Source organism: Bufo bufo, chromosome 4, assembly GCF_905171765.1.
Source record: "Bufo bufo chromosome 4, aBufBuf1.1, whole genome shotgun sequence".
Lineage (NCBI taxonomy): Eukaryota > Metazoa > Chordata > Amphibia > Anura > Bufonidae > Bufo > Bufo bufo.
In genome coordinates this window covers 56034015-56053277 of record NC_053392.1, presented here as the reverse complement: position 1 = coordinate 56053277, position 19263 = coordinate 56034015, and the positions used below count along the sequence as shown (strand labels likewise).

At 41.8% G+C, this 19263-nt stretch overlaps 1 protein-coding gene across 2 annotated transcripts in view; it reads right to left on the bottom strand.

Moving 5' to 3' along the window:
* Positions 1–287: 287 nt before the first annotated feature.
* Positions 288–19263, bottom strand: part of LOC120997259 (cytochrome P450 2C5-like) — a 77352-nt gene continuing 58376 nt past the window's right edge. Inside the window, exons 5-11 of one of the 2 annotated variants that reach the window (XM_040427271.1) lie at positions 18425–18574; positions 13423–13583; positions 10847–11023; positions 9893–10034; positions 6850–7034; positions 6186–6327; positions 288–2100 (exon numbers count right to left, since the gene is read on the bottom strand). In XM_040427271.1, coding sequence (XP_040283205.1) covers positions 1916–2100; positions 6186–6327; positions 6850–7034; positions 9893–10034; positions 10847–11023; positions 13423–13583; positions 18425–18574 — 1142 coding nt within the window. In that variant the 3' untranslated portion in view covers positions 288–1915. The remainder of the gene's footprint in view (positions 2101–6185; positions 6328–6849; positions 7035–9892; positions 10035–10846; positions 11024–13422; positions 13584–18424; positions 18575–19263) is intronic. The other variant, XM_040427272.1, reaches the window with a different exon arrangement.

The window sequence follows — 19263 nt, the reverse complement described above, 5'->3', positions numbered from 1 at the left end:
TGGTTGGTGATATTAACTTCCTGTTTGTGGCACATTAGTATATGTGAGGGGGGAAACTTTTCAAGATGGGTGGTGACCATGGCGGCCATTTTGAAGTCGGCCATTTTGAATCCAACTTTTGGATTCAAAATGGCCGACTTCAAAATGGCCGCCATAGTCACCACCCATCTTGAAAAGTTTCCCCCCTCACATATACTAATATGCCCCAAACAGGAAGTTAATATCACCAACCATTCCCATTTTATTAAGGTGTATCCATATAAAGGGCCCACCCTGTATTATGATTTTACTCTGTTCTCTGTAATCCTCTATATCGGTACAGTTCCTATGGACTCGCATAAGCTGTCCTTTGGGGATATTTGCTATCCAAGGGTTATGATGGCAACTGGTTGTGTCAATATATCCATTAACATCAGTGGGCTTGTTATCCTGTACAAAGATAGTGAGATCGAGAAAATTCACACTCTCAGAGCTAATTTCACTAGTAAAGGTTAGGTTCCAGCTATTGCTATTTATACTATTCAAATAATCTGTTAACCCTTGTTGTTCACCCTCCCACATTATAAGACAATCGTCTATATATCTCTTCCATAATGTGAGTCTACCACCCAGTTGTTGTTGGTATAGTATGGGGTGGATATTTTCCTTCTCCCATGCTGACCTGTATGGATTTGCGAAACTGGGGGCAAATTTTGCCCCCATTGCCGTCCTGGTTTGCTGTAAATAGAAATTATTCTGGAACCAAAAATAATTGTAACTCAAACAAAAATCAAGGCATTGACAAATGAAATCTCCCTGTGTATCATTCATATCAGGGTCCTTTTCAAATTGTTCTCTCACTGCTTTAATACCCAAATCTGTGACTTGAACCCACTTCAAACTGAGGTCTGCGACGCCGCTAGAAGATGTAAAACGCAGTGGCAAACTATTTATATATATTTTATTTTACATTTTATCTCTTTTTTGTTTGCAGTTCTATCTTTATATATTTTTTATTTTTCTTGCTTGCATAGTTAGCAGCTATTGCTGACTGTTATATGTAAGGAATTGTTTATCTGTCTTAGGTATCTGCTTATATTTATTAAATATTTATTGTCCTTGGATGACATTTTGGGCTTTTTGAACTGACCATTACTCAAGTACAATGGTTTCAACTTGTTTCAACAGTCGGAAACAATATTGTAACTTGATTGACCACTGTACATATTTAGATCCTTTCCTATGACATTTGAAGTTCAGCCCTGGGGGCCTACCATTTCTCTTGATCATCTCTGAGATGTTTCCACACCTTGATTAGAGTTCACCAGTGGTAAATTCAGTTGATTGAACATGGTCCTAAAGATCCCAAGGACACAGTTGTCTCTATAATTCTTAAATGGAAGACATTTGGAACAACCACGACTCTTTGAGTTGGCTGTCCCACCAAACTAAGTAATCAGCAGAGAAGAACCTTGGTAAGAGAGGTGACCAAGATCCCAATGGGGACTCTGGATGAACTCTTGATATCCTATGGGCAGATGGGAGAATTGCCCATTATTTTTCACAGCACTAGTTATCAAGGCTAGATTATAGGGTGGGCAAAGCAGGTAATTGTTGGACCCACCACCTTCAAGCAATTAACAGACAAGACATAGCACAAGACATGGGAACATGTCTCTCCATCAATATTAAAGTTTTAACACCCTCTCTGTCGGCTCTTAAAACTAGAAGATATTTGGTGGCCAAGCTTTTAAGATTATTGCCATACATGTTACAGCAGTGGAGAGTGTGGTCAGGTGTCATAGAGAAGATGTCATCATTTTTGACATGTGAAGAGGACAACAAAGCACTAAATTAAACAGCCACAAAGTATATGACACTTATTTGGGTAAGACCCCCACCAAAGTTTTTTGACCATGGGGCTCCACCAGCCCGGTTAGTCATTATGACGTGGCACAGCACACATTTCATGGATCATGGGAGCACTGGTGAACCCAACTACAGGGGTAATATCCACATCAGTGCCAGGAGGAGCCTGGAAAGAAAAGTTCTGCAACAGTCTTGTAAAGAAGAGGAACAGCTCAGCATTAGCCAGGATCTCTCCAGTGCACCGTCTTTTACCTAGAAGAAAAAATATATATATTTAGTTCAGGGAGTCTGAGTCTGTATTAGTTTAGGTTGGTCTCGGGTCTGTAATAATTGAGAATGTCAGTTCTAGAATTTTTTAAAGGGGTTCTTCAACCCCAAGGGCCTTTCTTGCTTACCTAATCTCCGCCGCTGGGTTTTGGCTTCTTCACTTCCCCACTGCTGCTGTAAATCCCTGATCTCCCCACATGAACATCTGGTTTGACACAGGTCACATCACAGCAGTGATGTATCCCTCATGTGTCATGTGACCCAGTGACATGTCATCACTGTGGCCAGTCATGCAGCAGTCACATGACCCATATTAAACTAGATGGTTATGTGAGGAGACCAAAGATGTGCAGCGTTAGCAGGGAAGAGAAGGAGCCAAAACCCAGCAGCAGGGGCCAGGTACAGTAAGTATGATTCCCTCCACAGGTTCAACCATGTTGGGGATCTGCTGGAAAGGAACCCAGAGGTGAATGTGGCAGGTGGCCTCCCCCCAGAGCCCTCTAAATAACGCGCATCCCAGGTGTAGGAAATACAGAGTAGTGTAGCACGGCATAAATGTCTCTTTATGTGTGTCACGGTGCTCCTATCTGGATACCGCTGGACCCCAGGCTTTGGCTCTAAAGAAATAAAAAGGGGGAATAATTGAGGGATTTGAAGAAATAACTTGAGTCCAGACCTTGAGATGAAGTCCAATGGCAGCTTTACTTTAATAAACGTTTCTCCAGTCTAAGTAGTGTTGAGCGAGCATGCTCGGTCGAATACCAGTTCAGCTCGAGCATCGCTATACTCGGCACATGGCGGTACTCGGCCGAGTACCGCACGTGCTTGAGCGCAATGCGCGAGTCTGCTCCCTGCACTAAATACCGTTTAACCGGTAAATTATCCACGCCACATCTCCTGTGTGAAGTGTGTGCGTCCCTAAAATGTCAATGACATCCAGTGCACTTTTTCCATAGACGGTGTCCCCTTCTGACAGTGACCTGACCAGGCCCACATCTGCTTTGCAAATTGTGCGCTTCTAAAATTTTTCTCTGACAGAAAATTTTATTTTTCCATAGACAGTGTCCACTTCTGACAGTGACCTTACCAGGCCTACATCTGCTGTGTAACGTGTGGGCTTTTAAAAAATTTCTGTGACATTAAATTACATTTTTCAATAGACAGTGTACGCTGCGGACAGTTAAATTATCTGCGTCATATCTCCTGTTTAAAGTGTGCGCATCCATAAAAAATCTGACATCCAGTGTATTTTTAACGTAGACGGTGTCCGCTGCGGACAGTGACATTAGCTGCATTACATCTCCTGTATAACATGTGCGCATCCTAAATATCAGTGACATTCATTCAATGTAATTTTTTATTAGGCTATAGTGGCAGCGACATTAATTGCGCTATACCTCCTGTATAACGTGTGCGCATCCTAAATATCAGTGACATTCATTCAGTTAAATTTTTTATTAGGCGGTGGTGGCAGCGACATTACATGCGTTTTTGGCCAGGGATGCTACATTTCCCTGACGGCACACTGGGTGAAGGTTGTGGAGGCTGGGAGCGAGTCGTACCCTGGGATGGCGCTACCAAGGTGCTACCAATGCCAAGGATTGAGGGCCCTACTTCCATCAGGGTTTCCGCCGCCACCTACCGCTTGGGTGACAAACAGCACACCGCCGCAGAGCTGTGGCAGGGGATAAGGGACCAGACTAAGCAGTGGCTCCTGTCCACAAAATGTTTTAAATGGTCAGCTCGGCAGCAGGCTTTCGTCCACACAATTTTTAAAATGGTCAGCTCGGTAGCAATGCCTCTTCCACAAACATTTTTAAATGGTCAGCTCGGCAGCAGGCCCTCATTCACAAAAGTTTTTAAAATGCTCAGCTCGGCAGCTGGCCCTTATCCACAAAATTGTTTACATGGTCAGCTTGGCAGCAGGCCCTCACCCACAATTTTTTTTAGATGGTCATCTCGGCAGCAGGCCCTCGCCCACAAAATTTTTTAGATGGTCAGCTCGGCAGCAGGCCCTCACCCACAAAAATCTTTTGATGGTAAGCTCGGCAGCAGTTCCTCGTCCACACAATTTTTTAAATGGTCAGCTCGGCAGCAGGCCCTCGTCCATACAATTTTTTAATTGGTCAGCTCGGCTGCAGGCCCTCATCCAGACAATTTTTTAAATAGTCAGCTCAGCAGCAGGCCGTCGTCAACACAATTTTTTAAATGGTCAGCTCACCAGCAGGCTCTCACGTACAATATTTAACAGGGTCAGCTCACCTCCTGATGATGATAGCCAAGTCTTGCCTGTTGGAACTCTGGCACACATGGCTGACTTCATGTTAGGCTGCTTTTCCCGCGACACGTACGGTATATGTATTTTAGACAACACGGATTATTGGTTGTTCACCCTTTTCGACATCCACTACAAAGAGAACTTATCATCTCCTGTTTCTCTGGTGGAGAGGACAAGCAAAACGATGCTATACCAGAAGATCCTTGTCGAAAACTTGATCTACATTTTATCGGGCTGACATCCAAATGGATCGTCGACGTCATGGGGATGTGCGATCAGGCACAAGTTATCTAGAGTCAACAAAGTTGCAGCAGGCCCTCGCCCATAATGTTTTCGCTGGTCAGCTCACCTGCAGGCCCTCGCATATCTGTGACATACAATGTACTTTTTGCGTAGATGCTGCGAGCAGTGACATTACCTGTGGTACCTCTCCTGTATAACGTTTCCTCATCCTAAATACCAGTGACATTCCCTGTAATTTTTTATTACTCATTCCAATAACAGGGCCTCCTAAGAGTCCTGTATAATTAATTATCCCCAAGTTTTTGGGAGTCCCAGGCTATGAGCTGTGCGCTACGATTGGCCAGCGCTGCAGCAAGGGACAACCCTAATACAAAAACTCTGCCCCGTTCAACAGAAGGAGCTGCACACACCGGAGCCTATACCAGGCGAACGGAGCGGCGCCCAGACATACTAGTAAGTGCAGGTGGACCCCTGGGCACCGCTCTGCCCACTGATATAGTTAGTTTTTAGTTTTTAAACTAGTGAAAGGTCCTCTTTAAGGTGCTCTGTCTGGCATGGGCACATCCAGCAGAGACGTGCCCCTGCACACCCTTAACTAGACTGGAACTAACTGGTCCCCACCCTTCCTGCAGGAATTAGGGCTAGCCCACTTCTCTCCAGAAGGGGGTTAGAATGGAATGGAAAGTTCCATTCGATCTAAGTACAGCTCTGCCATATTTGCTGCCACCTGCTGGTGAACCAGGCACATTACATTAACATAACAGTTGCAAACAGTTTAGGAATGCACGGTGTGGAGGACCTGAACAAAATACATAGATGGCATTGGTGTTAGCCCAATAAAGACTATAGCAGGGTGCAGGAGTGGTAACACCACTCTGGGGTGTTGCATGAACAGCTCCTTTGAGCAATGTAGAGCCTGTATTTGTTTAGAGGGTATGCCCTGGGGTCAGCATTTATGAGATGTGGTGTGGGATTTGTTTTACTATAGGGGTTATGTATTTGTAAAGGGTATTTTGGTCTATATACGGTAAGTTTAGGAAATTTAGTTTGGGTCTGGGGTCAATATTTATTTAGGGAGTCAAGTCTGGGAAATGTATCAGTTTAGGGGTCGTGGTTCTGCATTTGGTTAGATGGCCTGATCTGCAGTCTGTATTAGTTCAGAGTCTCAGGTCTGTATTTGGTTATGTGGTCTGCTCTGGGGTATTTGTTTAGGAGTTCTGGTAAGTGGTCTGTAATCCATTTGGTGTTTGACAAATGGGATCTCCTGCAAAACTATATTTTAAGTTGGAGACATACTCTATATAAGTGAACAGCGCATATGTTAAAAAATGTTTGCCTCACTTAATACATTACTTATTGTAATCTACCTTCCGTAGTTTCAAATGTTGTCAAGAGTGGCTCTCTTACATCTGTACACTGTATCTTATGACCACTGACACGAGAAGCAACTATTTAAATCTTCATCTTCATCATATTCCAAAAAACACAGAACAGTTACAGAACAAGCAACAATTTCTGCCTGAAGACTCTATACCCCATGTTACTATACCTGCTGAGAAAGGCAGAAATGCTTCATTTTTCATAAAGTGTCCTTGAGAATTGAGAAAATGTTCTGGATAAAATTCATCCGGTTTTTCAAAGTATTTTTTGTCCTTCAGTACAGTAGCCAGTAATGGAAGAACATGGGTGCCCTGCAATTACAGGATAATGGGGTAAATGACATACGTGACTGAGAATGATGTAATATCTACAAAGGGGTCTGTTCACCGAGTGGTCATATGCTGCATGGTTCTACAATAAATTGTCACCATTATAGTGTACTGCACCATGGAAGATTATGGCACTATATAAATTATAAGGACAACCTTTACTCCATTGGCAGTGCCACTAGAGATGATGGTGTCCATCATTCTATTCACAATGAAACCTTTGAGAACAGTTATATCTGGACTTCAAAGTGGTTCCGCTCAGCGATCAACTGTAATCTGTGGAGGAACCTGGCAGTAGGCGTTCCATTTCCCTGCAACGCCACTACAGGTGAAATGAAGTATTACACTGTTTCTACTGAAATCAATAGGCTGGGTCTTCCAGTGTAAGAGACACTGTTTATAGATGCGTCTAGAGTAAGAATTCCTAATAGGCTATATGAAAATAGATTTTTAAAAGCAGACAACAACTTTAATAATTTCTAAACTATGAAATCTCTCTCTTACTTTTGGCAGGAAGTAGCCTCTGAACATCACGTCTTGAGTTGTAGCATGTGGAGCAATAGCAGGTATAATATTCCCAAATCTCTGAATCTCATGTATTACAGCGTCCGTGTAGGGCATTTGCTTGCGATGTTCGATCTGGGGCTGGCGGAAGCCAATGACTTGTTCAATTTCCTTTTGAACTTTTTCTAAAAATGGTTTACAATGGTTTATATAATGGTAAGTGATATTATAGGTTATTTAACCCTTCAAAGGGTAAATCCATTGCAGATAATTTTGTTATACTGTAGGTCATACAATGTTAAAGGGTTATTCCGGCCTAGGAGCCAACCAACCCGATTCTTAGAACCAGTGTCCAATGTCCACAGTCCTATTGTTAGTGTGCTACAACCCCGTTCCTGGCTGCTTCAGATCCCCACTGGACTGGAAGTAGCTTGGTCTCGCGAGTGTTGTGACTAATCACTGGTCTCAGTGGTCACATGTGCTAGAATGGCGAGTCATTAGCACACCATTGAAACTGATCAAAACACATACAGTAGTAAGGGCACCACCAATATAAGTAATATATGGGTGCTGTCCTGCAAGTCATTTATGACTTGTATTTGTTATTCCTTTAATTATTATGTACTGATTGTATTTTACTAAAAAGAACAAGGACTCTAAAAAATAGCTTGTAAAAAAAAATCAAATGTTCAGAATGCAACAGCAGCTTCTGTACGCCACTGTTCCCCCGCTTACCGCCGTAGTCCTGGACGCCGTGCTCAGTGGTGATCCTTCCGTACACCGCTGCAGTCCTCTGTCGCTCTACATGCTGTGGTGGTGAGGATTCCGCTCCACAGGTTTCACTCAGCCCTGGTCGCAGCATGCTTGCTGCTGGTTTCTTGTTACACTGCCCTTGGGGTGGCACGCATCACTCCCTGGGCTGCATGGGTTGGGTCATGGGACCTCGTTGACCAACCCAGACTCTCCTGCAGGTACTAAAGTGGCTCAGCCCCCTTTCCAGATGCCTCAGTGTCAAGGTCCTTGAGTTTTCTAAGCTCCTGATACTCATGTATGCGCCTGACCTATGCCTTGTTCCTGGATTCTGCTACTCGTCTGATCCCTGTCTGCTTGCCTTGACTCTCCTGTTACCGACCCAGAATTCCTGACCTGTTCCAGTGCCGCCTGCCCTGACCTTTTGCATGTCTGACTATGCCTCTGCCTCATCCCTCGTTCCTGCACTGTTGTTCCTGGTTACGACCCCGCCTGCCTGGTACTTCTGGTATCTACTCAGGTACTTTCTGGTCCGCCTGGACCAGCTGCCTCGTGTGCCTACCCTCCTCAAGAGGTAGCGACCTGGTGTTCCACTTGGGAAAGTCTATCCCCACCATCGGGGGGTTCTATGAAGAATCGAGGGGTACACTTAGACAACGCCCTTAGAGGAGGTGGGACACGTGGCACAGTGGGTTCACACCCACTGGTTCGTGACATGAAAAAAATAGAAAGGTCTAAATTTTATTGGATCCATTTAAAAACAATTAACCAGAAAATAATGGGAGACTCTCCCCTCACAGCACAGTTCACAATACAACCATAGAGGTCCCGATAATAATCATAAAGATTCGGAATAATCTTAAGTGAGTACTAAAAATAATCAGCCATTACTGGGGTTCTCTGATGAAACTGCACATGACCTATGGCAGCGATACACATGGGGATTACCCTAGCAGCATTTTGAAGAAGTCCACATAGTTCCTGAGTATTTTTCCAGGTTGTATACTTCCTTGCACTTTATTCTTAGCACCGGCACTTTATATTATATTTAGACATTTGATGTTACATTATATTTTTGGGGGATTACCTTTAATCATGTTATATTGTAATGGCTGATATTTATTATTTCATTATAAGTACTCACTTAAGATTATTCAGAATATTATTATGAATATTATTGGGACCTCTATAGCTGTATTCTAAACTCTGCTGTGAGGGGAGAGTCTCCCATCATTTACTTGGGAACCTCCTGTTCTTGGGGTTTTTAATTATTTTTAAATTGATCCAATAAAATGTACACATTTTATATTTTTTGGTGTGATCCCCATTTTGCATGTACTTGCTCACAGGTTATTATTAGCACATCATTAGAAGTGATATGCCATTCTAGGACATTGCTCTGCTGAGGCCAGTGATTGGTTACATCAGTCAAAGGACCAAGCCACTTCCAGTCCGAAGGATAGCAGAAGCAACCGGGAATAGTGGGACTGTGAACATACTGTATGATTGTTTACAGGTTTCGAGGATTGGGTTGGTTGGCTCCTAAGTCAGACAACCCCTTAACTTAAAATCAAAAGACTTTATAGAGTAGCAGTGGGCTACTAGCATACAACCGTCAGGTGCCCACCCTGTGGCCGCTCTCTCTACTCACTGTCACTCCTCCCACTGAGTATGCAACTTTATTTAAGTTTTAGTGATTCTGTCTCTTAATGTTTTAGTGGAAATACTAATAATTCAGCCATTAGGTGGCGGGATCAAACAATGATTCTGCCTAATGTACACGCTGAGGAGTAAATGAGCAATAAGGAGAGGAAGAGACTACAGCAAAGGAAAGACGAGTTTTGGAAATGGAGAAGAGGGAAAGAGTCTATCTTGACACTATACACGCAGCAGTGACTGGATCGGCACAGTATATAGGAGTCTTGTGGTTGCATGTTGTTAGGATGCACTGTATATAGCAGATATATGGCTGCACTATACATATTAGGCAAAATAACTCCACAATGTATGAGGGGTATGTGGTCGGGGTCTATATGGGGCATGTGGCAGGACCTTGTATGGGAAAAATATGGCTGAATATAGATCTCAGTGACTCTGAATGATGGCACACGCATAACCAATTGTCAACTGCAAACGGACGGACAAGGGACCTTAAAATGAATATGTTAATATTTGATAGCATCAAAGGCCCCTAGAAGGCGGTGCTTTGAACATCACTGCTATGAGGCCATCACATCCCTTGGCCTCTGCTCAGATAAAAGTGCTTCCACCCAACTGTTTAATGGTCCCTTACTTTGAACCTCGGGATATTTCATCATCAACAGGAGGCCCCATCTCAGAGTTGTAGAAGTAGTTTCCAACCCGGCAACAAACAAATTGGAAACAAGCATGATTAAGTTGCTATTGTGAAAGTACAGATCCGATTCAGGACTATTCTGAAATATAGAAGAATTCAAGAGTGAATGAAGGCTGGTCATGTCGGATTACAATATGCATATACACATAGCAGAAGGGGATGTGGATGTGCCAGAATTTGGTATGCAACTTGATGTATCTATGAAGTTATTATGTATGATATACTTTGGACTGCAGCTATGTACTCACAGGTCTTATGCACATAGCTGAGCCATGTTCAGGAGGCTCAGTGTGTTAGGTGTGGCACTGTACTGTGAGAATACCCCTGTAATATGGCATCGTAAGGAACAAAGCAGGTGTCAGGTTCATAAAGAATTCAACAGGAAAACACCACTGTATTCCTCTGCATGAAATGTGTGACATGTGAAGAAGGCATAGTACACACTAGAGGCCTATTGATCCTGTCTTACAGCTCTGCACAATTGTGCTGTCCCAGCTATGGCTTCTGAACGCCAATTCATTTAATTGTTTTCTGTGTTATATTTATTGTTCACTAGTATAAGTTGCTTCAAATATAGTAGCCATTGTTATGGTGACGTCACACGTCAGCACGCGCGAGATTTGGCGCGTTTTCTTCAATCAAGATGGTGACCAAATGGATGAGGTGAGTATGTATTTTTTGGTTTTTTACTGCCATTTCAGGAAAAATGTATTTATTACCATGAAGAGCGAGGGATTTCGGCTTTGTGACAAATCAAATTTTTCCTGAAATTCAGATCGAAGTCCACTTTGTTAACTTTGATTCTCTCAACACTAATGTATACATTAGGATAAATTAGATTTTATCCACTGAGGACTTCTGGTGACATCTTACATAAGAATTACAGGTTACCTCTAGTTGCTTTATCAGAAAGGCATCAATGAAGTTCTCCTGGTGATTAATGTCCAGTCGACTCTTCTGCCTGGTGAACGTTTCCATTATAAAGTCTTTTAATGTCGAATTATTTTTGAAAACTGTCCTATGTCCTCCAGGTAACCAGCGCATTATGTTAGGGTACATGTTGTACAACTTGTAGAGGTAAAGCACACATAGGATTAATCACAATGCCAACAACATCAAGGGTAAAGTTATTGTCCTCCATATGATCGGTCGCCTCCCTTTCATCATCATGTTGCTTTAAGGCCCCTTATTCTGTGCTAGTTCATATATCATTATATGTTGAAGGAGGTATGTTACTAATTAGGGTTTATGCACACAAACGGTTTTTTTGGCGTGCATCCTATCGACTATTTTTTGGGTTCGGATGCGGACCCATTCACTTCAATGGGGCCACAAAAGATGCGGACCGCACACCGTGTGCTGTCCTCATCCACACACCTGTTCCATTCCGTCTGCAAAATTATAGAACATGTCCTATTCTTGTCCGCATTATGGACAAGGATAGAACTGTTCTATTAGGGGCTGGACGTTGCGTAAAATGTGGAATGCACACAGTCGGTATCCGTGTTTTGCGGATCCTCAATTTGCAGAATATGGATGAGCCTGAACTCTCAGGATAATATTATTTTATAGACAACTTTTATTGAACACAAAATATGTAAAAAAACAAACAAAAACAAATGTAAAGATATGGATCCGATAATCACCTAATAAACCCTGACTTGATGCCCAAACACATGGTCACATCATATAATTGTAGTGGTCATACCAAAAAGGTAAGACAACACCTGAGCTGGGGCCAAAGTACACACAATTGTACCAGGTCCTTTTATACAGGATGGTGATCTGTCAGACTATCGGGGAAGAGCATTTGTATATATAAAAGGAAATATACAGCATGGATAAATGTTCACCCATAATAAACTGTGGTTAAAACATCCTCCTGAGATGAACGCATCAACATAACATGTTTCTACCAAACATGGTCATACTCATGACTGTATGGATTAAAGTGGGGTCAAATGTTGTCTGATGCTTCTTGGGTTGGGGCACAATTTCATCTGTCCCTCAGATGTCCCTCAGCTACCCCTGCCTAAAAGTGGAGCACCCGCCTCTGACAGGGGTGACCCCACTTCTCAGTGGCTAAACTCACTATGGTAACCCTACCTTGTAGGTTACAACGCGTTTCCCCAGAAAAAGATGCCTGGTTCTTCACGGGGCCAAATGTAGTTTGATAAATAGGTTGTAAGCTCTCACAGGCAGGGTCCTCTACCCCTCTGTACCAATCTTTTATTAGTTTTATGTTTATCTTATTTGTATTTTCTGTGTTATGCTTGTGTAACCCCCTCTTGATGTACAGTGTCATGGAATTAATGGCTCTTCAAAATAAATAATAATAATAGTCCATTAGATATTGGTACCAATAATCTTTTGAATGATGTTTTGAATAACCACAGCAATTATCTGCTGTGACAGTATCTTTGGGCATCATGCCAGACTTTATTAAGTGATTATCAGATCCATATGTCTAATATTTTTTTTACATATTTTGTGTTCAATAAAAGTTACGTTTTAGCATGGGGTTTTCCTTGCTGTGATAATAAGTTGATAGAGGTTGGAGATTTGATTTTCCTGCATATAATAAAAACTTATGAATCGATACGTCAAAAGTTTTGATCGGTGGAGGTCCAATTGTTGAGACACACCCTGATTGCCAATTTTAAGGGGCAGAAGCACTCTGCCCCTTCATTTCTGATTGGGTCTGCTTGGTTCACCTCAGAGAATGGAGTGAGCAGTACACAGTTTATAGAAAATCTTGCCAGCAGCTACCACTAGAGGGAGTTGAAGAGCATGATTCATACAAATGTATTATGTTTAGTGTACTGTATATAGAAGAGCAATATACAGTGGTCCCTCAAGATACAATGGCCTCAGGATACAATATTTTCAACTTGTAATGGTCTTTTCTGGGCCATAGTAAGTTGAAGCTAAACTCAGACTCTGATCCAACCAACCAACATTTCACTGGCAAAACCCCTGTATTGGCTGTTCTGTACAGCTCTTTGTCTGCACTGGGATGAGCTGCTCCTTTGGATGTCAGGTGAGGACAACATACTCATTTTATTTGTCTGGAACATTATGTATGTTACACATGTACCCTGAAGAAACTCCTGTCCTCATCATAGAGAGTGAATTACCCGCTTCCAGCATCTATTCCTGACTGGTATATGTAAGGACTTGTTTTATCTGGCTTAGTTATCTGCTTATTTTCTCTTAAATCTTCATTTTCTCCTATCTTGCGATCTTGGTGCATTTGTGAGCTATGAAATGGAGGGTATCCTAGGGTGATGTTTTGCAAGAATTGAAAGGGATGATCCTTGCTACAGGGGAAAATGAGACACAGGGCAAAATACCTTGGGCACATGCCCTTAGTATCAGGGCCTAAAGACACCACTGGTGGATTGTATTCACTTTTGATGACTGTCTTGGCAGCTTGTGATGTGAATTCTGTTGTATGTAGGACTTACCGTGATCATTGGGCTACCCAGGAGCTTAAAGTTTTCATCGACTAATCTCATGAGTTTAAGAATCGTTGGATCTCCATAATCGTATCGGTGGCCAAGTAATATAGACACAATGACATTAGCCACAGCAGTGTTAATGATGGTTGTGTTCTCAAACGGCTGCCCTAGAAGAACAACATAAGACAGAGGTGTACTGTGATATTGTGTATCATATTAGATAAGATGGAGGATCTTGTAAAACATACGGATCAATGTCAGGACATTAGTGGGAATGTCAGTTCTCGGGGACCTGAGGCAATGGTTGTTCCCACGTTTAGCCCCATTGAATTCAATGAACAGTGTGGTATATTTATACAGTATTTACTGATCTTGGTTAAAAATTGTGATAGACACTTAAAAGCAGCTTAAAAGAACAATAGTAATAAAAATTAAAAATTATTATGTAAAATGAAGAAATAGAAAACAATGTGCAATATTTTATAGTCGATGACGTTAGTTGCCCTTACAGTTACTAAACTCTTTTCTAAAAGTTTTACAGTAACAAGCTACTAGATGGAACTATTTGCAATTATAATAGTTTGCCGATGTCTTTCATTATAGCGCTGGATATTACCAACAATAACAGCATAACTCCTTAGGCCTCATGCACAACATAGAGCCATGTACGTGTTGCACATAGTCTGGGTAGCAGCACACAGAGTTTCTTTTGCTCTGTATTTCTGAGTTGTAGGCTCTGGATGTGTCGCCATATGATTATATTATTTTCTGAGAAGCAATGATTTTTCTGGAGACTGGCCCATTTGTTAACAACCTTTGTATAATGCCGTACGAAGTTACATTATTATCCCAGACAGCTATGGGTGACATATTTAGAGGGTTGTCCGGCTTAGAAGATGACAACCGCAGTGGTAGAAAGGTGTGCATTGTTCTCTCCACCAGACCGGAAGTGGCTTAGACCTATTACTGGTGTGACCTTAGCGGTCACATGTGCTTGAACAGCATGCCATCAGCGCATCACTAGCAATGATGTGCCATTTAAGATCATGTTTCCATTGGCTGCAGTGGTCATGGCACGAAGCCACTTCTGGTCCTGTTGTGACTGGAAGTGGATGGGGACAGGACAGAGGTTCTGGAACAGCAGTACTGTGGACAGGTGAGTGTTTCTTTGTTTTTTGGTTTATTAAATGGGGAACACCTTTTTCGGCCACTGGAGTTGTCGGATCCTAGGCCGGACAACCCCTTCAACTTTAGGCTTCCACAGAGAAATAATCATGTACTGCAACTTTATAAGCTCCTGATTCCATGCGGAGATAATGGGGGAAATTTATAAAGACTGGTGTTTCATAACCATAAAAGTGGTGTAAAACAGTGGCATGTAAATCTGCTCCAAAGAGTTTTGTCCCAAACTAATCCAAGAGAAGTCACTTTCCACAGTTTGTCACATGTAGGGAGGTATAAGGAGGCATTGCATCTAGGGGAGAATATATCCATACATAAGGCACTTGATAGAGCCTCCATGGCAAAACGCAGCGGTCACATGGCTACATACTAGGGTGCCGTATGACCTTCATCTACTGGCCATGTGCATAATCTCTTAAACTCAATGAACTCAGATGCAATCCTTACAGCACATCTCAATTGTACTGCATATAGTAGGTGCCAGTTTAAGATATGTTCACATCACAATAGCCTGTACACTAGGAAAAACCATCGATGTATTCATGAATGTCCATAAGGCACCATTAGCCCAATGGAGTCCAAAAGAATGTATTTTTGCCATGTATCGGGCCAGTATATGTCGGTATACAGAAATAAAAATTATAGACTAGTGCAGTAGACTATGGTATTCCATGCAATAATATGCATTAAAAAAAATGCATAGTATGCAGTATACTTTTTTTTTTAAACATGGGTGCATACGGATGACAGATACCGGTGTATGACCTTTGTCGGAAGTGCATGTTGGAAGCTTTTCCCAATGAATTCAGTAACTGGAGGCCAGTAACAAGATGTGAACAAGCTGGTGAAGTGTGTACCTCATATTAGGCTCTCTGTCACTCCTCAAACCACATGCAAAAAGAAAAAAAAGAAAGTAAACAAAAACAAAACAAAAACAAACAAAAAACATTATTACGTATTATCTGGCAAAAAAGATAGAAATGAACGGAAAACAAGTCAACCAATGAATCCTTTGGACTCCTATTGCCTCACTGAAGTGAATGCACACTTTATTTTATACATTTCAATGATGTTTTGGGATATTCAAACATATACAGTACCCCCAACAGAAAGCCCAGTGGAGGAATGAATTTCGTATCAAACTCAGACTAAAAAAGGCATAGGAATATATACCTGCCCAGCAAACGCATAAAAGACATTCCTTACATAGTAGTGTTACGAACAATGGTTGTAGAACCACTGTGCCAACCAAGCAGTTTGATTTTGAGCTAGACCTAAGGGTGTTATCATGGCAGTCCCCTGGCAGTTACCCTTACAGGGATCTGGACTTCACTGCACAGGAGCCACCAGGTCGCTACCTCTTGGAATAGTCCTGATGTGTGTAACACTGAACGAAAAAGGCAATATAAGTAGTCAAGAAACAGGCAGAGATCAGGGTTGGCAGAGTACATGAAAATCCTTAAAACAGACCAAATGTCAGGGCAGGAGGCACAGGAAAAGTATGGTGAACAGGTACAGGTCAGGTGCATAGGCAGACAATTGGATATCAGCTACCGTGCAGGCTCTAGCTAGAAAATGCATTGCACAGACCATGAAATTAGGTAATCAACACAATTATGAGGAGCAGCTGATTAGCAATTCAACATAGCTATTGTCTCCTTGTATTGCTATGCAGAGTCCGTCTGGGAGGGTTGCTATGCTGACCAGACAAGCATCAGTTGCAGGACCTGTCACTATGACTAGAAACCGAGCCAATCAGGTTTCAGTCTCTGTGTCCAAATATAGAGCGAGGCAAAGTATTTAAATCAGCTGGTACCAATCATCGGTGTATGGTATTTTCTTTCTCTACGCTCTGTACTTTTCTCTGGTTTTGACCTGTGGCTTGTTTTTGGATTATCTCTTGCTGCTGATTCTGCTCACATTGACTCTCCTGGCATTGACTTTGTCTTGTACCTGGATTTCCTTTTATTTGTGTCAATAAGAGATGAGCGAATTGAAGTTGACAAAGTGGAATTCGATCCGAATTTCAGGAAAAATTTGATTACTTCCAAAGTGAGAATTTCCTCCCGCTTCGTGGTAACAAATCATATTTTTTTTCTAAAATGACTGCTGCACATGTTACTGTACAAAGTGAAAGTAAGAAGCCCGGGAACGAGGGAGCACCCACAATGCCATGCAGAAAGCCAATCAGCAGATAGCCAGCTCCAGTGATGTCACAGCCCTATAAAAAAAAAACGGTCTCTGCCATTTTACAGTGAACTTAGTGCAGGGAAAGATGTTACAGGCGCTAGGGAGAGTTTAGAAAAGACTTTATTCACAAAAAAACAACAACTATTGAGCAGTTCAGGGAAAGATTATTCATAATGTAGGGAAAGGATAGGGAGGCATTATCCACACCGTAGGGAGAGAGCAGGGTCCAACAGGAGAGTGTAAAGCCTGGGTAATAGGAGCGATTCTATTACACCTTGCTGCACTAATTGGGGTTACTAAAAGTGATCTATTGCTACAGATTTCAGGTTGTTTGCATTCTTTGATGCATACGTAATTCCAGTAATCCTTGATTCTGTTATTGGGGTGAAACTGTGGTTTGATACTACAGAATTTGGGGTGCTCACATTTTATTATACATAAGTATATCCGTTAATCCCTAATTGTGTAATTGGAGTGAAATTGCGGTCTGATAGTACTGATTTTGGGGTGAACAGGTTCTGTAGAAATCTATGTGGAATCAGCTGACAATAGTGTAAAAGGAGTGCGCTCTTTCACACTATAGTAGAATCTTGGGCCACTGCACGGTTCTTTATACCTGATGCTAACACTGACCTATAAGGTTAAGTTCACACTTGAGTTATTTGGTCAGTTTCACTACCACAGCAGTCTCCCTATGCATGTTACTGCAAGGCACAGTGTTCTGCACCACTATAAAGGGTCTCTGTAGCCAGAAAATAGCTGATTTTGAATGCGATTTGTCGCAAATAAATTTGGATCGAATTAAATTTTTGGGAAAATTCGGCGAACAGTCCGAATCCAATTTTTGATTTTTTTTTCTCATCTCTAGTGGAAATCTTCATATTTGTTCTAGTATCCTGACCCTGCTGACGCTTCTTGTACTTACCTGGTATATTCTAATCAAAGGTGACCACAGCACTCGTCTATAGGGCTTTCGTAGGTGCATGCCTCCAATCAATTCCTTCCACCCAAGGAGTCTTGTATAATTTGTTTTACAAAAGATGGCGGAGACAGCACACCAGATGAAGTTGCTATTTAGGCTTTATTCGTACAGTAGTACACACGATAGCATTTACGGCTAGTGCAACGTTTCGGGCCCTGATACGGTGCCCTTTATCAAGCTTAAGCCTGGATTATGGCGGACATGGCGTGGTGCTTCTTGTACTTACCTGGTAATCCTGACAGTTCTGCTACCAGTATGTCTGCACCAGTAATCTGTTATCTGAAGCAGGTGTATCTTGGGTCCTTAGCAGCCAAGTCCATCCTACCTTGCATCGCGGTCTGGTGGCCTTAGTTTCATATTACCTGGAGAGGTTTCAAAAGCAGGTTTTGGGCACACTAGCGGTGGCCTGGAAGGTGACTGTAGTTTCCCTGACGGCCATGCAGCACCTCACAGAAAGTTTAACCCTAGCAGTGCTGAAGACAGAGGTACAATGAATACAAGTCCTAATTCACACACAGGAAGCTGGCACCTGTGCACACAAGCCATCGGCGGTCATGAACTGTTATTGTAGCAGTTAGTTGGGTCTATGACGTTATATAATGTAATAAAAATATTATTATTATAATATTGTGCATTGTACATGGAACATCTCACCTCCATATGACTTAAATGTCTGTACTAATGAGTCACATTCTTCATTTATCCGATCTTCTAAAGATTTCTTCCCCATTCCAAAGTCTTTCAACTTTGAAAGGGTAAATCTTCTCATTACTTTCCAGTTTTCGCCATTAGAAAAGACAATACCTTGAAAGAAGAGAATGTAAATAGTGTTATTCTGGATTATTGGATGCTGGGTTAGAGGAAGTTAATTAAGTGGTATACAGTACTATATGATGGTTTATTATGATATGGCCATTTAACATAAGGTGAATTAACCTCCTAATAATCACATTAAAATTGGAAAAACCCTCCCAAAAATGTCACTTTTTTATTGTAGATTTTTAATATGTGCCTGAAGTAAATCTTGTTGGCAAACAACTCAGGGGGACACAACTGCATTTTTAACCCCTTAGTGAAGTAATTCATTTTAGCCTTAAGGACCAGCAACACTTTGCCCCTTCATTAACCTTTTAATTTTTTTCTTCTAAATTTCTTTATTTTTATTTTGCAAGATTAGTTGTAGACTTTTTAGGAACTATTTTGGGGTATATAAAGTATCTAACAAAAGTCAGTCCACCCCTCACATTTTTGTAAATATTTGATTCTATCTTTTCATGGGACAGCACTGAAGATATGACACTTTGATACAGTGTAAAGTAGTCAGTGTACAGCTTGTATAACAGTGTAAATTTGGTGTGCCCTCCAAATATCTCAACACATAGCCAATCTAAACCACTGGTAACAAAAGTGAGTACACCCCTAAGTGAAAATGTTCAAATTGTTCCCAATTAGCCATTTTCCTTCCTCGGTGTCATTTGACTTGTTAGTGTTAC